Genomic DNA, 15740 nt, shown 5'->3' with positions numbered 1-15740 from the left:
CTTCAGCATGTTACCGGTTTATATTTTTCGTTACGGGAGATTTTAAGGAGATTTGTTACAGGGGTTTTTTCATCATTAACCATTTCTTGTTTTGGATTTATCGTAAGCAATATAAGTTTGCTCCAATTTTTCAGTTAGATTTTTGTACTATGTTTAGCTGGATTAGGTTATGAGTTTCTTGTACAACGGAAAGGGGCATTCAGTGAATAAAAACATTGAAAAAAAATGATTGTTGCCTTGGAATCTTTTTTGTGTGACGTTGAGATTGCTGCAATGGCTATTGTTGCTGGTTTTGTTGTCACTGTGTGTTAAAGAAATGTTTACAGATAACGTGCCCCGGGTTACGTGTATGATTGTTATTGACATGATCCAAGCTATAGAAACCACAATATCGGTGTAAGCTACAGCTACGAACGACAGGCATACGACCATATTAAAGTATTGACACTGACAACAGCAGCAGCAGAATAGGGAAATAGGGATGCCAGATGGTGCTTGGATTAGGTTGAAAAGAGTACAAATGATCATTTAAGAACTCATTAGCAGTCGGTACTTATAGTTCATAGGGCCATCACGGTTTTCTTGTTTGAGTAAGGGGCACAACAAATTTAATTCTAATTTCCGCCTAACCACAACAATTTTAAAAATCTTCGAATAATCGGTTTTTACCTTTTTAAAAGCCGAATCAAATTCTTTAAAACTCCAATCAAATCAATGTTTGATTTTGTTCAAAATTGGCTAAGCGACATTTTGTGAAAAATCGAAAAGTCTGTTTTCGTTAGAAAGGTTAAGATGATGTAGAGCTCTTAAAACTGACAAACAAGTTTTTAGAAAATTGAACGTAATATAAATATTTTTGGGCTGACAAAAGGGTCGAATATTGCGACACCAAAAGTCGTCTTTTAAGTAACTTTTTTCCTCTGTTGGTTAAGCTACCCTTGTAGTTTAGTCAACGCATCGTTTCAAGCTGAAATCAAAGAAAAAATAATAATGATTATAAAAATAATAATGAGAATAAATCAACAAAAAAAATTGCACAATTTAGCAACAGTTAAAAGTCTAATTTTTTGAAATTTTCAACAACATGAAATTCGAATTTCCGCCTAACCCCGAAAACTTAAGTAATCTTCAAATTTTGCCTCTTTAAAAGTCGAATCAAATTCTTTAAAACTCCAATCAAATCGATGTTTGATTGTGGTAAAAATTGGCTAAGAGACTTTTAGTGAAAATATCGAGAAGCCCATTTTTTTAGAAAGGCGAATGTGATGTAGAACTTATGCTGACAAAAAATCGAAAAGTCAGTTTTTGTTAGAGACGGGAACGTTATACAGAGTTTTTTTCTGACGAAATAGCCGAATGTTTCGATGTCAAAAGTCGACTTTTCAACATTAATGTAACTTGCCCACATTGCATTGTAAAACCATATATTGTCATTCCTACTCAAATGTATCAGTATGGCATAAAAAGATCAAAAGTTAGATATGGATGTCCAATGCTTGAGCCGACCATTCATTTATTTGGTGGCTGTTGGTTATGTTAGAGTTTTAGAAATGCATTTCTATGACATCTTGTAATACACGTTTCAAAGCCTTTCTTTTTTAGCGTTGTTTTCGAAGAAATTTTCCTTAAATTCAACAACAACAACAAACAACAATAACTGGTGGCAATATTATCAAGACAGCCCCTCCCCCACAGTTTTCTTAAATTCAAACCCCTGCACTACAAAGATGTGGGTTATTCGTTACCGTTTTCAAACATATGTCAATTGGTAGCGATTAAGTTAGAAATTGATACTTGTCGTTTTGTCGTGGTTTCTTGTATGCCTTAAGATGACATCTAACATGACAGGTACATTTATTGTTAGAGTTGCACTCTGAAAATATTAAACCCTTCAAGAGTGTCGCCAAAGGCAAATATATTTTTTATTATGTATTATAATTTAGGATAGTAAGTGTGCGATGTCCTGGAATCGAAAGTGATTTGAAATTCATAGGCATCCTGATTTGTATACTAATGATGCATGTCAGAATGTCTGTATATCTATTTATGAAGATGTGCAAAATTGGCTCATTTCTTTGAAATAATTTTCTTGTCTTACTAAGTTATATTTTTTCCGGCCTTCGGCTTCAAGAGGCCAATTACCCAAGCAAAATCTTTTTGAATAATTCATTTCATATATAATAGTCCCAGTGTTGAATTTGTCTCAGTCAAAAGACCCAGTACAAATAAAACAAACAAAAAAAATATAAAAAACAAGTATATACGGCCGTAAGTTCGGCCAGGCCGAAGCTTATGTACCCTCCATCATGGATTGCGTAGAAACTTCTTCTAAACACTGCCATCCACAATCGAATTACTTAAGTTGCGGTAACGCTTGCCGATGGCAAGGTATCTTTAATCTTCTAAATTGTATGTAAGTCCATACCTGGTATATATTAAATCAAAAAAGATCGATCCAATACGTATATAATTCAGTTTGACAAAGTAGACATACAATTTTGACAAAATTTTCTATAGAAATAAAATTTTAACAACATTTTCTATAGAAATAAAATTTTCACAAAATTTTCTATAGATATAAAAATTTTGACAAAATATTCTATAGAAAGAAAATTTTGACAAAAATTTCTACAGAAATAAAATTTTAACAAAATTTTCTATAGAAATAAACTTTTGACAAAATTTTCTAAAGAAATAAAATCTTGGTAGATTATTTGTGGCTCGAGTGGCAACCATGATTATAAACCGAATAAAATTTGAACAAAATTTTCTATAGGAATAAAAGTTTGACAAAATTTTCTATAGAAATAAAATTTTGAAAATGATGAAAATTTCATTATGAACCGAATAAAATTTTAACAAAATTTTCTCTAGAAATAAAATTTTGACAAAATTTTCTATAGAAATAACATTTTGACAAATTTTTCTATAGAAATAAAATTTTAGTAGATTATTTTTGGCTCTAGTGGCAACCATGATTATGAACCGATATGGACCAATTTTTGTTTGTTTGGACCAATTTTGGTATGGTTGTTAGCGACCATATACTAACACCACGTTCCTAATTTGAACCGGATCGGATGAATTTTGCTCCTCCAAGAGGCTCCGGAGGTCAAATCTGGAGAACGTTTTATATGGGGGCTATATATAATTATGGACCGATATGGACCAATTCTGGCACAGTTGTTAAAGATCATATACTAACACCATGTTCCAAATTACAACCGGCTTGGATGAAATTTGCTTCTCTTGGAGACTTTGCAAGCCAAATCTGGGGATCGGTTTATATGGGGGCTATATATAATTATGAAGCGATGTGGACCAATTTTTGCATGGTTGTTAGAGACCATATACCAACATCATGTACCAAATTTCAGCCGGATCGGATGAAATTTGCTTCTCTTTGAGGCTCCGCAAACCAAATCTGGGGATCGGTTTATATGGGGGTTATATATAATTATGGACCGATGTGAACCAATTTTTGCATGATTGTTAGAGACCATATACCAACACCATGTACCAAATTTCAGCCGGATCGGATGAAATATGCTTCTCTAAGAGGCTCCACAAGCCAAATCTGGGGATCGGTTTATATGGGGGCTATATATAATTAAGGACCGATATGGACCAATTTTTGCATGGTTGTTAGAGACCATATTCCAACATCGTGTACCAAATTTCAGCCGGATCGGATGAAATTTTCTTCTCTTTGAGGCTCCGCAAGCCAAATCTGGGGATCGGTTTATATGGGGGCTATATATAATTATGGACCGATATGGACCAATTTTTGCATGGTTGTTAGAGACCATATACCAACACCGTGTACCAAATTTCAGCCAGATCGGATGAAATTTGCTTCTCTTTTAGGCTCCGCAAGCCAAATCTGGGGATCGGTTTATATGGGGGCTATATATAATTATGGACCGATATGGACCAATTTTTGCATGGTTATTAGAGACCATATACCAACACAATGTAAAAAATTTCAGCCGGATCGGATGAAATTTGCTTCTCTTTTAGGCTCCGCAAGCCAAATCTGGGGATCGGTTTATATGGGGGCTATATATAATTATGGACCGATGTGGACCAATTTTTGCATGGTTGTTAGAGACCATATACCAACACCATGTGCCAAATTTCAGCCGGATCGGATGAAATATGCTTCTGTTAGAGGCTCCACAAGCCAAATCTGAGGGTCCCTTTATATGGGGGCTATACGTAAAAGTGGACCGATATGGCCCATTTTCAATACCATCCGACCTACATCGATAACAACTACTTGTGCGAAGTTTCAAGTCGATAGCTTGTTTCGTTCGGAAGTTAGCGTGATTTCAACAGACGGACGGACGGACGGACGGACATGCTTAGATCGACTCAGAATTTCACCACGACCCAGAATATATATACTTTATGGGGTCTTAGAGCAATATTTCGATGTGTTACAAACGGAATGACAAAGTTAATATACCCCCATCCTATGATGGAGGGTATAACAAGTATATACGGCCGTAAGTTCGGCCAGGCCGAATCATCATGGCCGCAATCATCATGGATTGCGTAGAAACTTCTACTAAAGACTGTCATCCACAATCGAATTACTTGGGTTGCGGTAACATTTGCCGATGGCAAATTATCTTAAAACTTCTAATCATCGTCTTCTAAATTGTAAGTCAGTCCACACAGGCCGATTAAATACGTGTATAATTCAGTTTGGTAAAATTTTCTATAGAAATAAAATTTTGACAAAATTTTCTACAGAAATAAAAATTTTCACAACATTTTCTATAGAAATAAAGTTTCGACAAAATTTTCTATGGAAATAACATTTTGACAAAATTTTCTATAGAAATAAAATTTTTACAAAATTTTCTATAGAAATAAAATTTTGACAAAATTTTCTACAGAAATAAAATTTTGACAAAATTTTCTATAGAAATAATATTTTGACAAAATTTTCTATAGAAATAAAATTTTAACAAAATTTTCTATAGAAATAAAATTTGGACAAAATTTTCTATAGAAATAAAATTTGGACAAAATTTTATATAGAAATAAAATTTTGACAAAATTTTCTACAGAAATAAAAATTTTCACAACATTTTCTATAGAAATAAAGTTTCGACAAAATTTTCTATGGAAATAACATTTTGACAAAATTTTCTATAGAAATAAAATTTTTACAAAATTTTCTATAGAAATAAAATTTTGACAAAATTTTCTACAGAAATAAAATTTTGACAAAATTTTCTATAGAAATAATATTTTGACAAAATTTTCTATAGAAATAAAATTTTAACAAAATTTTCTATAGAAATAAAATTTGGACAAAATTTTCTATAGAAATAAAATTTGGACAAAATTTTATATAGAAATAAAATTTTGACAAAATTTTCTATAAAAGTAAAATTTCGACAATGGCAACAATGGATAGTCAATTTTCGAAGAAAATCATCTTCAGTGATGATAACGAACTTTTTATGGCCCGAATTGGAAGATATGGATGTGGACGATATGTGGTTTCAGCAGGAAGGTGCCACTTACCACACAGCTAACGAAACAATGGCTCTTTTGCGCAACAAATTCAATGGCCGTGTTATCTCACGTAATGGCGATGTCAATTGGCCGCCAAGATCATGTGATTTGACACCGTTGGACTTTTTTCTTCGGGGTTATTTGAAAGAAAAGGTGTACGTCGATAAACCAGCAACAATTCAAGAGCTAAAGGATGAGATAATTCGGCACATTAACGGCATAGAACCTCCATTATACCTCAGCGTCATCGAAAATTTGGACCATCGGATGAAGGTGTGCCACCGAGGTCGCGGCGCCCATTTGGCCGATATTTTGTTCCATACATAATTGAGTAATACCAATATATCATAATAAAATAAAATTACAATAATTTCCTAAATAGTTTGTGTTTTATTCAAAATCAGAACCGGTTTCAACCAAAATTGGCATGTATATCCAGAAACTTAATTCTACTCCCTATGCAAAGTTTTAAGTAAATCGGAGTAAAACTTTGGTCTCTGCAGTTATATGATATATAGGGAAGGTATATCTAAATCTGAACCGATTTTATCAAAATTGGCACTTTAAGTCGATTGGACTAAAATTGCGACCTAGCCTTTGATCACAAAAATGTGTTCCAGACAGACGGATGGACGAACAGACGTACATGGCTAGATCGACTCAGGGGCTGACCCTGAACATTATTGTACCATACACCATATATCTATCTCGTCTCCTATTGGGTGTTGCAAACATATGCACTATCTTATAATACCCTATTCCACAGTGTGGCGCAGGGTGTAATTTAAAATTTGATTTTCAGAAAATGTCCTTGAAGACACTGCCTCATTCTCTTTTCTTTTATTTGTTGAAAGATTAGAATAAATACATATACTAAAATTTGTTCAAAATTTTACCTTTTGCATATATTTTTGAAAACTGTTAGGAAAATCGACCAGTAGAAAGAGTTAATATAAAACTCAATCATATTTAAAAATCGAATATTAATTCTTGTTTGTATTTTTCATAATTTCATTCTTACAGTTCTGGGCCTCGGATAAAGAGCATACCTCAACAATATTCGAGGATTTAGATCGTTACTGCTGGCAGCAACAATCCAATTCAAATGCAACAACAGCATCAACTGTCACAGTACCAAATAATGGTACGGCCAATAATTCCACCACAACTGCCAATAATTCCTCCAACCAAATGCATCATGTACCCTCACCTGCCAATTCACTAAATCCCCTGCACTCGTCCCTGGTAAATCCCTCATCACCGCATCATCATCATTCACCAGTTGTCACACCAGTGAGTACGACAGCATCATCATCGTTGCCCACAACACCAGTATCACAGACCCAATTGAATAGCGATGGTACCATATCGAACATCATCAGTACAGATGGACAAATTTATACGTTAACAGTATTAAATGGCAATGAGCCATGGTTGAAACGTGAAACGGATACAAATCTTCAGAGTACTTTGGATTTGGATAGTCTGTTGGGGACATTTCCAGGCTATATTAAATCGGAATATCCTTATGATGATAGTGGTTTCAGTACAGATGGTTGTAAAGATCTCAATGGGGACTCTGGAAATATTATGGGTACAAATAGCCAGCGTTTGCCATCATTGCTCAATACGATATCGTCGGTGACGAGTAGTGGTGGTCTATCTGGCGTTGGTGGGCTCGGCACTGATAGTGCGGTGACGGCTGCATTAAGTATAGGCCAACAATTGGATCAGTTTCATAATAACAACAATGATTGGCATATGACGGATCACAATAATGAACAGGTAAGCGAATTAGATAACCACTTATAAGTTATATACTCGATTTTAGTTAGAAGCATACTATATCTTATGGGCTAGGGCCTAAGTATAAAAGAAAGGTATCGTTAAACTTCTTAGCATTGTCTCCTAAATTGTAAAGTTAATCCATATGAAGTATATGCAAGACAAAACAGACAGATTAAATACTTATATACGCTAATTCAGTTCTTGACCAGTATACAAAGGGGAATCAATAAATAATTACGAACTGATTTGAACCAGTTGTTGTGCGGTAATTGGAGAGCCACAAATGAATTTGAGGGTCGGTTTATTCGGGGGCTATATATAATTATGAACCGATATAGACCAACTTTTGCAGAGACCATATATTGTATATTTACCGTGTTGCTACATTTGTATAGATCAAAGTTATTGTGATATGACCACTTAGATGCATAAACTAAACATAAATATACATAATCTTTTGTTAATAGTATTTTCTTTTATATCTTTTTACAAACAGAACTCAGCTGAATCTCTACTGAGAAGTGCTCTGCAGGGAAAAGGCTATACCAAAGGTCTCCATATGCACAATGGCATTGCTTTAATGCCATCATCACCGTCAGTGAAAGATGATGATATGAGAAGGATATTGTTTCCGGTCGATGCGGTAAGTTGCAACATTAATGAAAATGTCTAGTAGTAATAAAAATTCATATTCTAAACGATATATAAAATTAAACAACATACTCGTAATTATTATATAAATAAATGTTAAAGCAAATCAATCGATTCGATTTAAATCAAAGTCCATTTGATGGACCCTTGAACGTTTTCAGTACCTAAAAAACTTAATTCGAGTTCGCTATTCAGCCACACAGGGCCGTTTCATCATCCATTTACAATTTTGAATTTTATTAAATGAAAAGCAAGGAGTTATTTTTACATTTTTTATTAGATGCAAGATTAAATTACATTAAATTATATGTATATTGCGACAAGAGGAGTTTTGTGAATCCAAACCGATTTTACCAATGTCATTAAATACGACTGAAGTGGTTGATAATCGCACGGCGATTAAAAAATTATGATAAAATAATTAAATATATAAACTTAAAACTAAAATGAAAACAAGCAAAAGAAAACATACTTGTAAATATAATTCATAACACCAAGAATAATATACAGATAACTATTATAGAAATTGTAGAAAATCAGGAAAATACACACTTGGGAGGGAAGAGGTCAATTAGAAATGATGATGGCCACGGCAAACATGATAAGAAACGCAGTAGTAATAGAGGAAGTAACATCAATACTCCATTGTTAACATATTGTGCGAAATTTTCTTCTACAGTCGACTTCGCACTACTTCGCGATGATGTTCCAATGCTGTTCGGCTGTCTTCATTTTTTCTATCATTTCATTTTGTTTAATTTGATTTATTTAATTTTATAATTTGATTTAACCCTTTCACTACCGAAATATATCTAATGTTAAAAACTTTAATTTTTCTTCTATTTTTACTTGTACTAACAGCATGTAGAGCAAAAATTGTCATTTTGAAAACCTACCTGAATTACTTCAAGAGCTATATGAGCTTGTTCTGAAAACTTAATTTTTGAATTGTGACCAAATGGCCTTACGAAAATAAGCGCTATTTGGCCTATAATATCCTTCAAGATGTGAGAAAAAATACAAAAAAGAACCTGAAAAAATATTAGCTATAGTTTTTGTATGAGTGCGTACTTACTAGAAAGATACAGTCGAAAAATTGTCTCGTTCTCGTATTTTTCGTTTATTGCTAAAAAAAAGTTTATAAAATGTATTTTAGACCGCACCAATATAGAAAGAAATAAATCGAAACAAAGTGGGAATAAAATTTGGTGTCTTTTTCGAATGTCCTTCTAAGTGGACATCGGTAGTGAAAGGGTTAACGCAACTTTTTAATATTTTTTACTAATTTAATTTAAATAATTTAATCAAATTTCTATTGGTAATATAATACCTATTTTTACTTATTTTTGTCATTTTTATATATTAATTTATTTATAAATTTACAATCATAATAAATTATAAAAACAAGTAAGTAAAGTCTAAAGTCGGGCGGGGCCGACTATATTATACCCTTCACCCCTATGTGGGCCAAAATTTGTGTTACCATCTCAACTACTTCACATTTGCTGGAAGCTACTTCACATTTGCTATCTATGCGAAATTTCAGGTAAATGGGAGTATAACTTTGGCCCCCTGGTCATATGAGAGTAAATCGGACGGAAGATATATATGGGATCCATATCTAAATCTAAACCGATTTCAACCAAATTTGGCACAATTACCAATACTACTAAACGTACTCCGTGTGCGAAATTTGAAGCAAATCACGGCAAGCCCTGGATTTTGAGGCCATATAAGTTCAAATCGGACGAAAGATATATATGGGAGCTATATCTAAATCTGAATCGATTTTGACTGTATTTGGCACATACAATAGTATCGTTAAAAGTACCGCTTGTGCAAAATTTGAAGTAAGTCGGGGCAAAACTCTGTCTTTTGAGACCATATAAGTCCCAATCGGGCGAAAGATATATATATGTGAGCTATATCTAAATCTGAAACGATTTTAACAAAATTTTACACACTTACCCAGCAAAAAAAATTGGAAGTTCTCCCAAAGGCACAACTTTAAAGCACTTCGGGAAAATACACTCCCAATGATGTTCTTTATTTTAACTCCCCAGGAAATTCTTTTAATTAAATTTTTATAACTTGGTTTATTCATACTTTTAATGGGTAATTTTAACTTTTTTGTTTCAAATAGGTTAAAAACAGAGTAAGAATTCATAAAATGGTACAAATCATTTAAATTTTGTCGAAAAAAATGCTAAATCCAATCTGAAAAAATTGTGATTTTTTGAAAATACTTGAGTTTGAACTTTTCCGACTAGCGTCAGAATCCATTAAAAATTATATAAATATATAAAAATTATTTATTTGACAAAATTTTTTACATCCAAAACATTGAATTCGGATCACACCTAAAGAAGTGATGCAAATTCAGTGCAGCGGCTGTTGAAATGGAAGACTTCCGTCCTATGACAAGCCTATGTTAAATTCATCGCTTCTGCGTCAATTTTGCACCACTTCCGGACCCTTTTTTTGCTGGGTAACGATACTAAACGTACCTCTTGGTAGAATGTCAATTCTACCCTCTGTACAAAATTTCACGAGGATCGGTAGTAAACGTTGGCCTCAGTGGTCATATGAGTCTAAATCGAACGAAAGATATATATAGCAGCTATATCTAAATATGAACCGATTTGGCTGATATTTTGAAAGATTTTCGAGATTCATAAAATACTTGGATGTACGGTATTTCAAGAAAATCGGTTGATAAACACGCTAACTATGACCAAATCGGGGATAAATATATATGGCTATATCTAAATCTGAACCGTTTTTTTCCAAACCAATTGCGATTGTCTCCAAAGAAACGGCTCTATGCCAAATTTGACGACGATCGGACTTAAATTGCGAGCTGTACTTTGTGCACAAAATTACATATACAGACAGACGGACGGACGGACAGACAGACAGACGGACATCGCTAAAGCGATTCAGAATTTAATTCTAAGCCGATCGGTATACTAAAAGATGGGTCTATGACCACTATTTCTTGGCGTTACATTCAAATGCACAAACTTATTATACCCTGTACCACAGTAGTGGTGAAGGGTACAATAAACAGAATAAGATAAGTGCTTTTTTATTTACATTAATTTAAATCACTTAAATTTAAATTAGTGCATTCTAAATAAGACGAATTAATTTTACTATATTAGTTTTACAGTAACAAAATAACTAAATTGACTAAAATAATTCTTTATTGTAATCTAACTTGATTTTTTTTATTCTTTATTGCAAAAAACAAAAAAAAAAACAATTACATAAAAAAAACAATTACATATAACACAACTAATATAAATATATTATTTCAGTTTATTTATTATACATTAAATTAAATTATTTAGATTAAATTAGAAAAAAAGTTAATTAGGTTGCGTTAAATTTTATAAAAAATTATAAAAATCAAACTACATTAAACTAACAACAATTTTTAAAAGCCAAAGAATTAAATTCTTCAAAATAAATTGGTGAATAATTAGACTAAATAAATAATAAATATATCAAATTTAATATGTCATTTAAATAAATAAATAAATAAAATAATGGTTTTTATTGTTATTATTTATTATTATTTTTTTTATTATTTATACTAATTATAAAATTTAATTTTAATTGTAAAATATTGTCATTAAGCTAAACTTGGAATCGGGAAGCTTTGAGTTACAAAAGATAAGTTCATCACAGCGGTATCACAGTGAACTGAATGGTCTAAGTGTGACTGAAACAACGAACCGCCCAATACTAAACCTTAGCGAATATAATAATTTTTTTTTATTAATTATTATTATTACATTTAATTTAAAATATAATTAATATTACACTTTAAATGCCCCAAAATCGGTACTTCATCCTCGGGGATGTTATATATGTATATTTAACCCATTACCAGCCAAAATTAAACTGCCACACAAAAATTGATTTGATGGGTTTTTATAAACTCAGTAACGACCAAAAAATATTTTTAGAAAAAGGGGTGTCCCCATTTCAGGACATTGAGCAGATTCAAGTATGAAATTCTGCAAAAATCATCCTTTACTTTGTAGTACAATTTTAAACATTTTATTACAATAAACTTAACAGTTTTATCTACAGACAATCGAGATATTATATACCAAGAATTATAGATTTTAGATCACTAGGAACAAATAAAACTAGAAAGTATTTTACGAAAGTTATCCTGATAATAACAAGAATATAACGAACTAATATGACACTTGTTTATCAAATTCGAACAAGTGTCTATGTTTATAGTTCAGATGCGTTAAAGCTGTCATATGTGTATATAAAATTACAAAAATAACGGGTAGCTTATAGTTGTTTAACTTTAAACAGGTGTCCTCATATGGGGACAGGATGCAACTGATGCATCCTTATTTGCTTAAGCCTAATATCTAGTTCAAAAACTCCTGCTGTTTTCCGCTCTACATATAAAAATTTGTTTTTGAATTTATCTTTTTTGCAGGATGGTTTAAATTTCTCCGATACGTCATTGAGTGCAACACAAATTTTCGATGATACTCAAAATGCCACTGGAGGCCATAATACCCATATGATTGTACCGCATTCACCGGTAACTAATGGACCCCTTACACCAGTCACAAATTCCACCAGTATCAATCAACAGAACAGCAACAACAATGTCAATGCCAATGGTCATACGGGTGGCAGTAATCAAACCAATAGTATGTTGGTTGACGATATGTTCCTAACTTTGGAGAATGCATTCAGTGATGATTTTGAAAAAATCAAACAATTCTGTAATGCCAATGCCAGTGCCAATGAATATCATCATCACAATTCCGAGGGGATGATGCAACTATCACCCAATGTCACAGGCGGTGCAGTTGCACAGACAACGGGTACGTCATCAATGAATTCTATTTCAGTGACAACGGGACAACAACAATTGCAGGCATTGCATACGACAGGATTATCAAGTACGCCGGCGGCCAATGCCACAACAATGGTTGTCAATCCAGTGCAGCAACAAAATCCGCCTCCGCAGCCTTTGAAACCAGAAGTTACGACCTCAAGTCAAAGGATTGGCCCAACGGGGAAAATTACCAAGAAATACAAACGTACACTTTCGTCACATGGTAGTGGTGTTAGTAACAACAACAACAACAATCCCAATGCTATTAATCACAATAATAACAATAACTCGAGTAATTTAAGCACATCCAAAGGAACAGGAGCTAATTTACCTTTGGCCAATGGATCTGGTGGTGGTGGTGTAAATCGTAATGGTTCTGCCTCAAGTGGCAGTAGTACAACAAGTAGTAATAGCCCTACACATTGTAATGGTGGCAATGGGGTTGGAGGTGGTAACTCCTCTAGTTCAACTACTACAACGACTTCGTCTACATCGTCTTCGACCTCAGGAGGTCAACGAAAGGAACGTTCTTTACACTATTGTTCGATATGCTCAAAAGGCTTCAAGGACAAATACTCAGTAAATGTTCATATACGTACCCATACGGGCGAAAAACCTTTCGCCTGCACACTATGTGGCAAAAGTTTTCGTCAAAAAGCCCATTTGGCCAAACATTATCAGACCCATATGGCCCAAAAGAACAATGGCAATTTGGTCAAAGGTAATTCAAATAAACATCACAGATCTTCGGCAGCTGCTGCCGCTGCGGCAGCAGCTGCAGTAGTGCAACAACAGCAACAACAACAACAACAACAAGGATTAAATTCCTCTCCACTAATTCACAATCATCACCAGCGTCCTATAAATTCAGCTCCCACAACGCCGACTACACCTACCCTACCCCATGGCTTGGGTATGGTGAATGGTCTATTGACCACCTCATCGGGTCTCACCTTGGGTTTAACACAACAATCTTCCTCTCTAGCTTCCAGTGCACCTTCTACACCCACCACAACAATACTGCCGCCAGCAAATGGCTTACTTGCCAACAGGTAGAATTAACTGAAATAGGTCCTTTTTTTAAGGACTTTAGATAGGTTTTCTTATATTAAGTCACCACTGTCATCATTTCGAATCTTTTTGTTCCTAATTTATGAATACGCTATACTTTCGTCATCTGTCTTAAAAAACTGTTTTTATTTTATATATAATGCTATATGCTATTTAATTTTAAATCTTGTTATTTTACTCATATCCCTGCAATCGAAAATACTCAAAAGATCCTCAAAGGATATTTTTTGTGTTATTGCCTACTCAATACTCAAACGTCATACTGTCCAAAAGAAAGAAATTTCTTAACGAATTTATATACTTGTATTTATATTCTTAATGTATTAGTTTAGTGACTATTTATTTTTGATTATTTTTTCTATAATTGTCTTTAGATTAATCTACTCTATTCAAAGATTTCCATTCCTCAAGGATATTATGGGAAAGGTAGAGGAGATTGATCTTTTGTAGAGAAAAAAATTTGTGGCCCTTGTAATTGAATTAAATTAAAGTAGTTTTCAATTCCGCTCAAGCTTTAGCTTTAGGGATAGGCCCTCAGCCTATCCCTCGCAGTAGTAAGGCGTGGAATTGATCTCTTTATACTAAAAAGAGTAAAATTCCTGTTTTCAATTTCTTCAAAAAGTTAAACCCTTTAGTTTTTGTTATTTTTTTATCAATGGTTCCCTTAATAATGAAGGGTGCCCCCAAACAAATATGATAAATGCCGGCAAAAAATATAAAAAATTTCAGAAAAAAACACAGTATGACAAAATGTCCAATATTTAAAAAAATCCATATCATTTATGAAAAAATATTAATATATTTAAAAACAAATTCATAGGTATCCATTAGAATTTAAATAAATGGAAAAATCTCAAGATAGAAAATATTTATGTTTTTTTTTTTTCAAGATACTCTTACACAGAAAAAACGTAAACTACATTATGGGAAAAATTAACTATCTCGTGCGAAAATTGAACTAAATTGCATTCCAAATTTTGACATTCATTAAATTAACGAAAATTTTCCGATATTTTTGGATTTTTAATTACCATTTACGAAATTCATTTTCCTCGAAAAGAAAAATTTAGCTAAAAATAAAGAAAAAATCCCATTTTAACCACACTGTAGTTCATTCTTATTATTTTTGAGACGTGTTCGTAAAACTTCTTCTGTTTTAGTTAGAACTGAACTAATTTGTTTCGTAAAATTTTTTAGACATGCTTGCTGGGTTGGGGTTTTAGACAAAATCGTTAGATTGGGGAAAATTTCTTACAAAATTTTAAAAATAAAATAAAACAACATAAAATTTTTGCAAAAAATATTAGTTAATTTTAGCATCAGTTTTACAACAGAATTTTTTGCTGTGTAAGGACGAGTCAGCGACCAGCGTCGCGATCACGGTTGCCGTAGTTGGTAGAATTCTACCAAAAATTTTAGATTTTTCACTGTGTGGTAGATTTTACAAAATAATCCTCTAAAAATAAGAAGTACTTCATAAATTTTCCAAAGAAATACAATTTTGACACAATTTTCTATAGAAATAAAATTTTGACACAATTTTCTATAGAAATAAAATTTTGACAAAATATTCTATAGAAATAAAATTTTGACAAAATTTTCTATAGAAATAAAATTTTGACAAAATTTTCTATAGAAATAAAATTTTGACAAAATTTTCTATAGAAATAAAATTTTGACAAAATTTTCTATAGAAAAAAAATTTTGACAAAATTTTCTATAGAAATAAAATTTTGACAAAATTTTCTATAGAAATAAAATGTTGACAAAATTTTCTATAGAAATAAAATTTTAAAATTTTTTATAGCAATACAAT

General features: G+C 32.6%; 1 protein-coding gene across 1 annotated transcript in view; it reads left to right on the top strand.

Moving 5' to 3' along the window:
- The window catches only part of LOC142238949 (uncharacterized), a 34529-nt gene extending 20475 nt beyond the window's left edge, over positions 1 to 14054 (top strand). Inside the window, exons 2-4 of the mRNA XM_075310711.1 lie at positions 6556 to 7317; positions 7817 to 7963; positions 12443 to 14054. Of these exons, the coding sequence (XP_075166826.1) occupies positions 6556 to 7317; positions 7817 to 7963; positions 12443 to 13909 (2376 nt within the window). The 3' untranslated portion in view covers positions 13910 to 14054. The remainder of the gene's footprint in view (positions 1 to 6555; positions 7318 to 7816; positions 7964 to 12442) is intronic.
- Positions 14055 to 15740: the final 1686 nt, after the last annotated feature.

The sequence above is a fragment of the Haematobia irritans genome, chromosome 1, assembly GCF_050003625.1.
Source record: "Haematobia irritans isolate KBUSLIRL chromosome 1, ASM5000362v1, whole genome shotgun sequence".
In the NCBI taxonomy this organism is placed as follows: domain Eukaryota; kingdom Metazoa; phylum Arthropoda; class Insecta; order Diptera; family Muscidae; genus Haematobia; species Haematobia irritans.
This window is presented reverse-complemented; position numbering and strand designations above follow the sequence as displayed.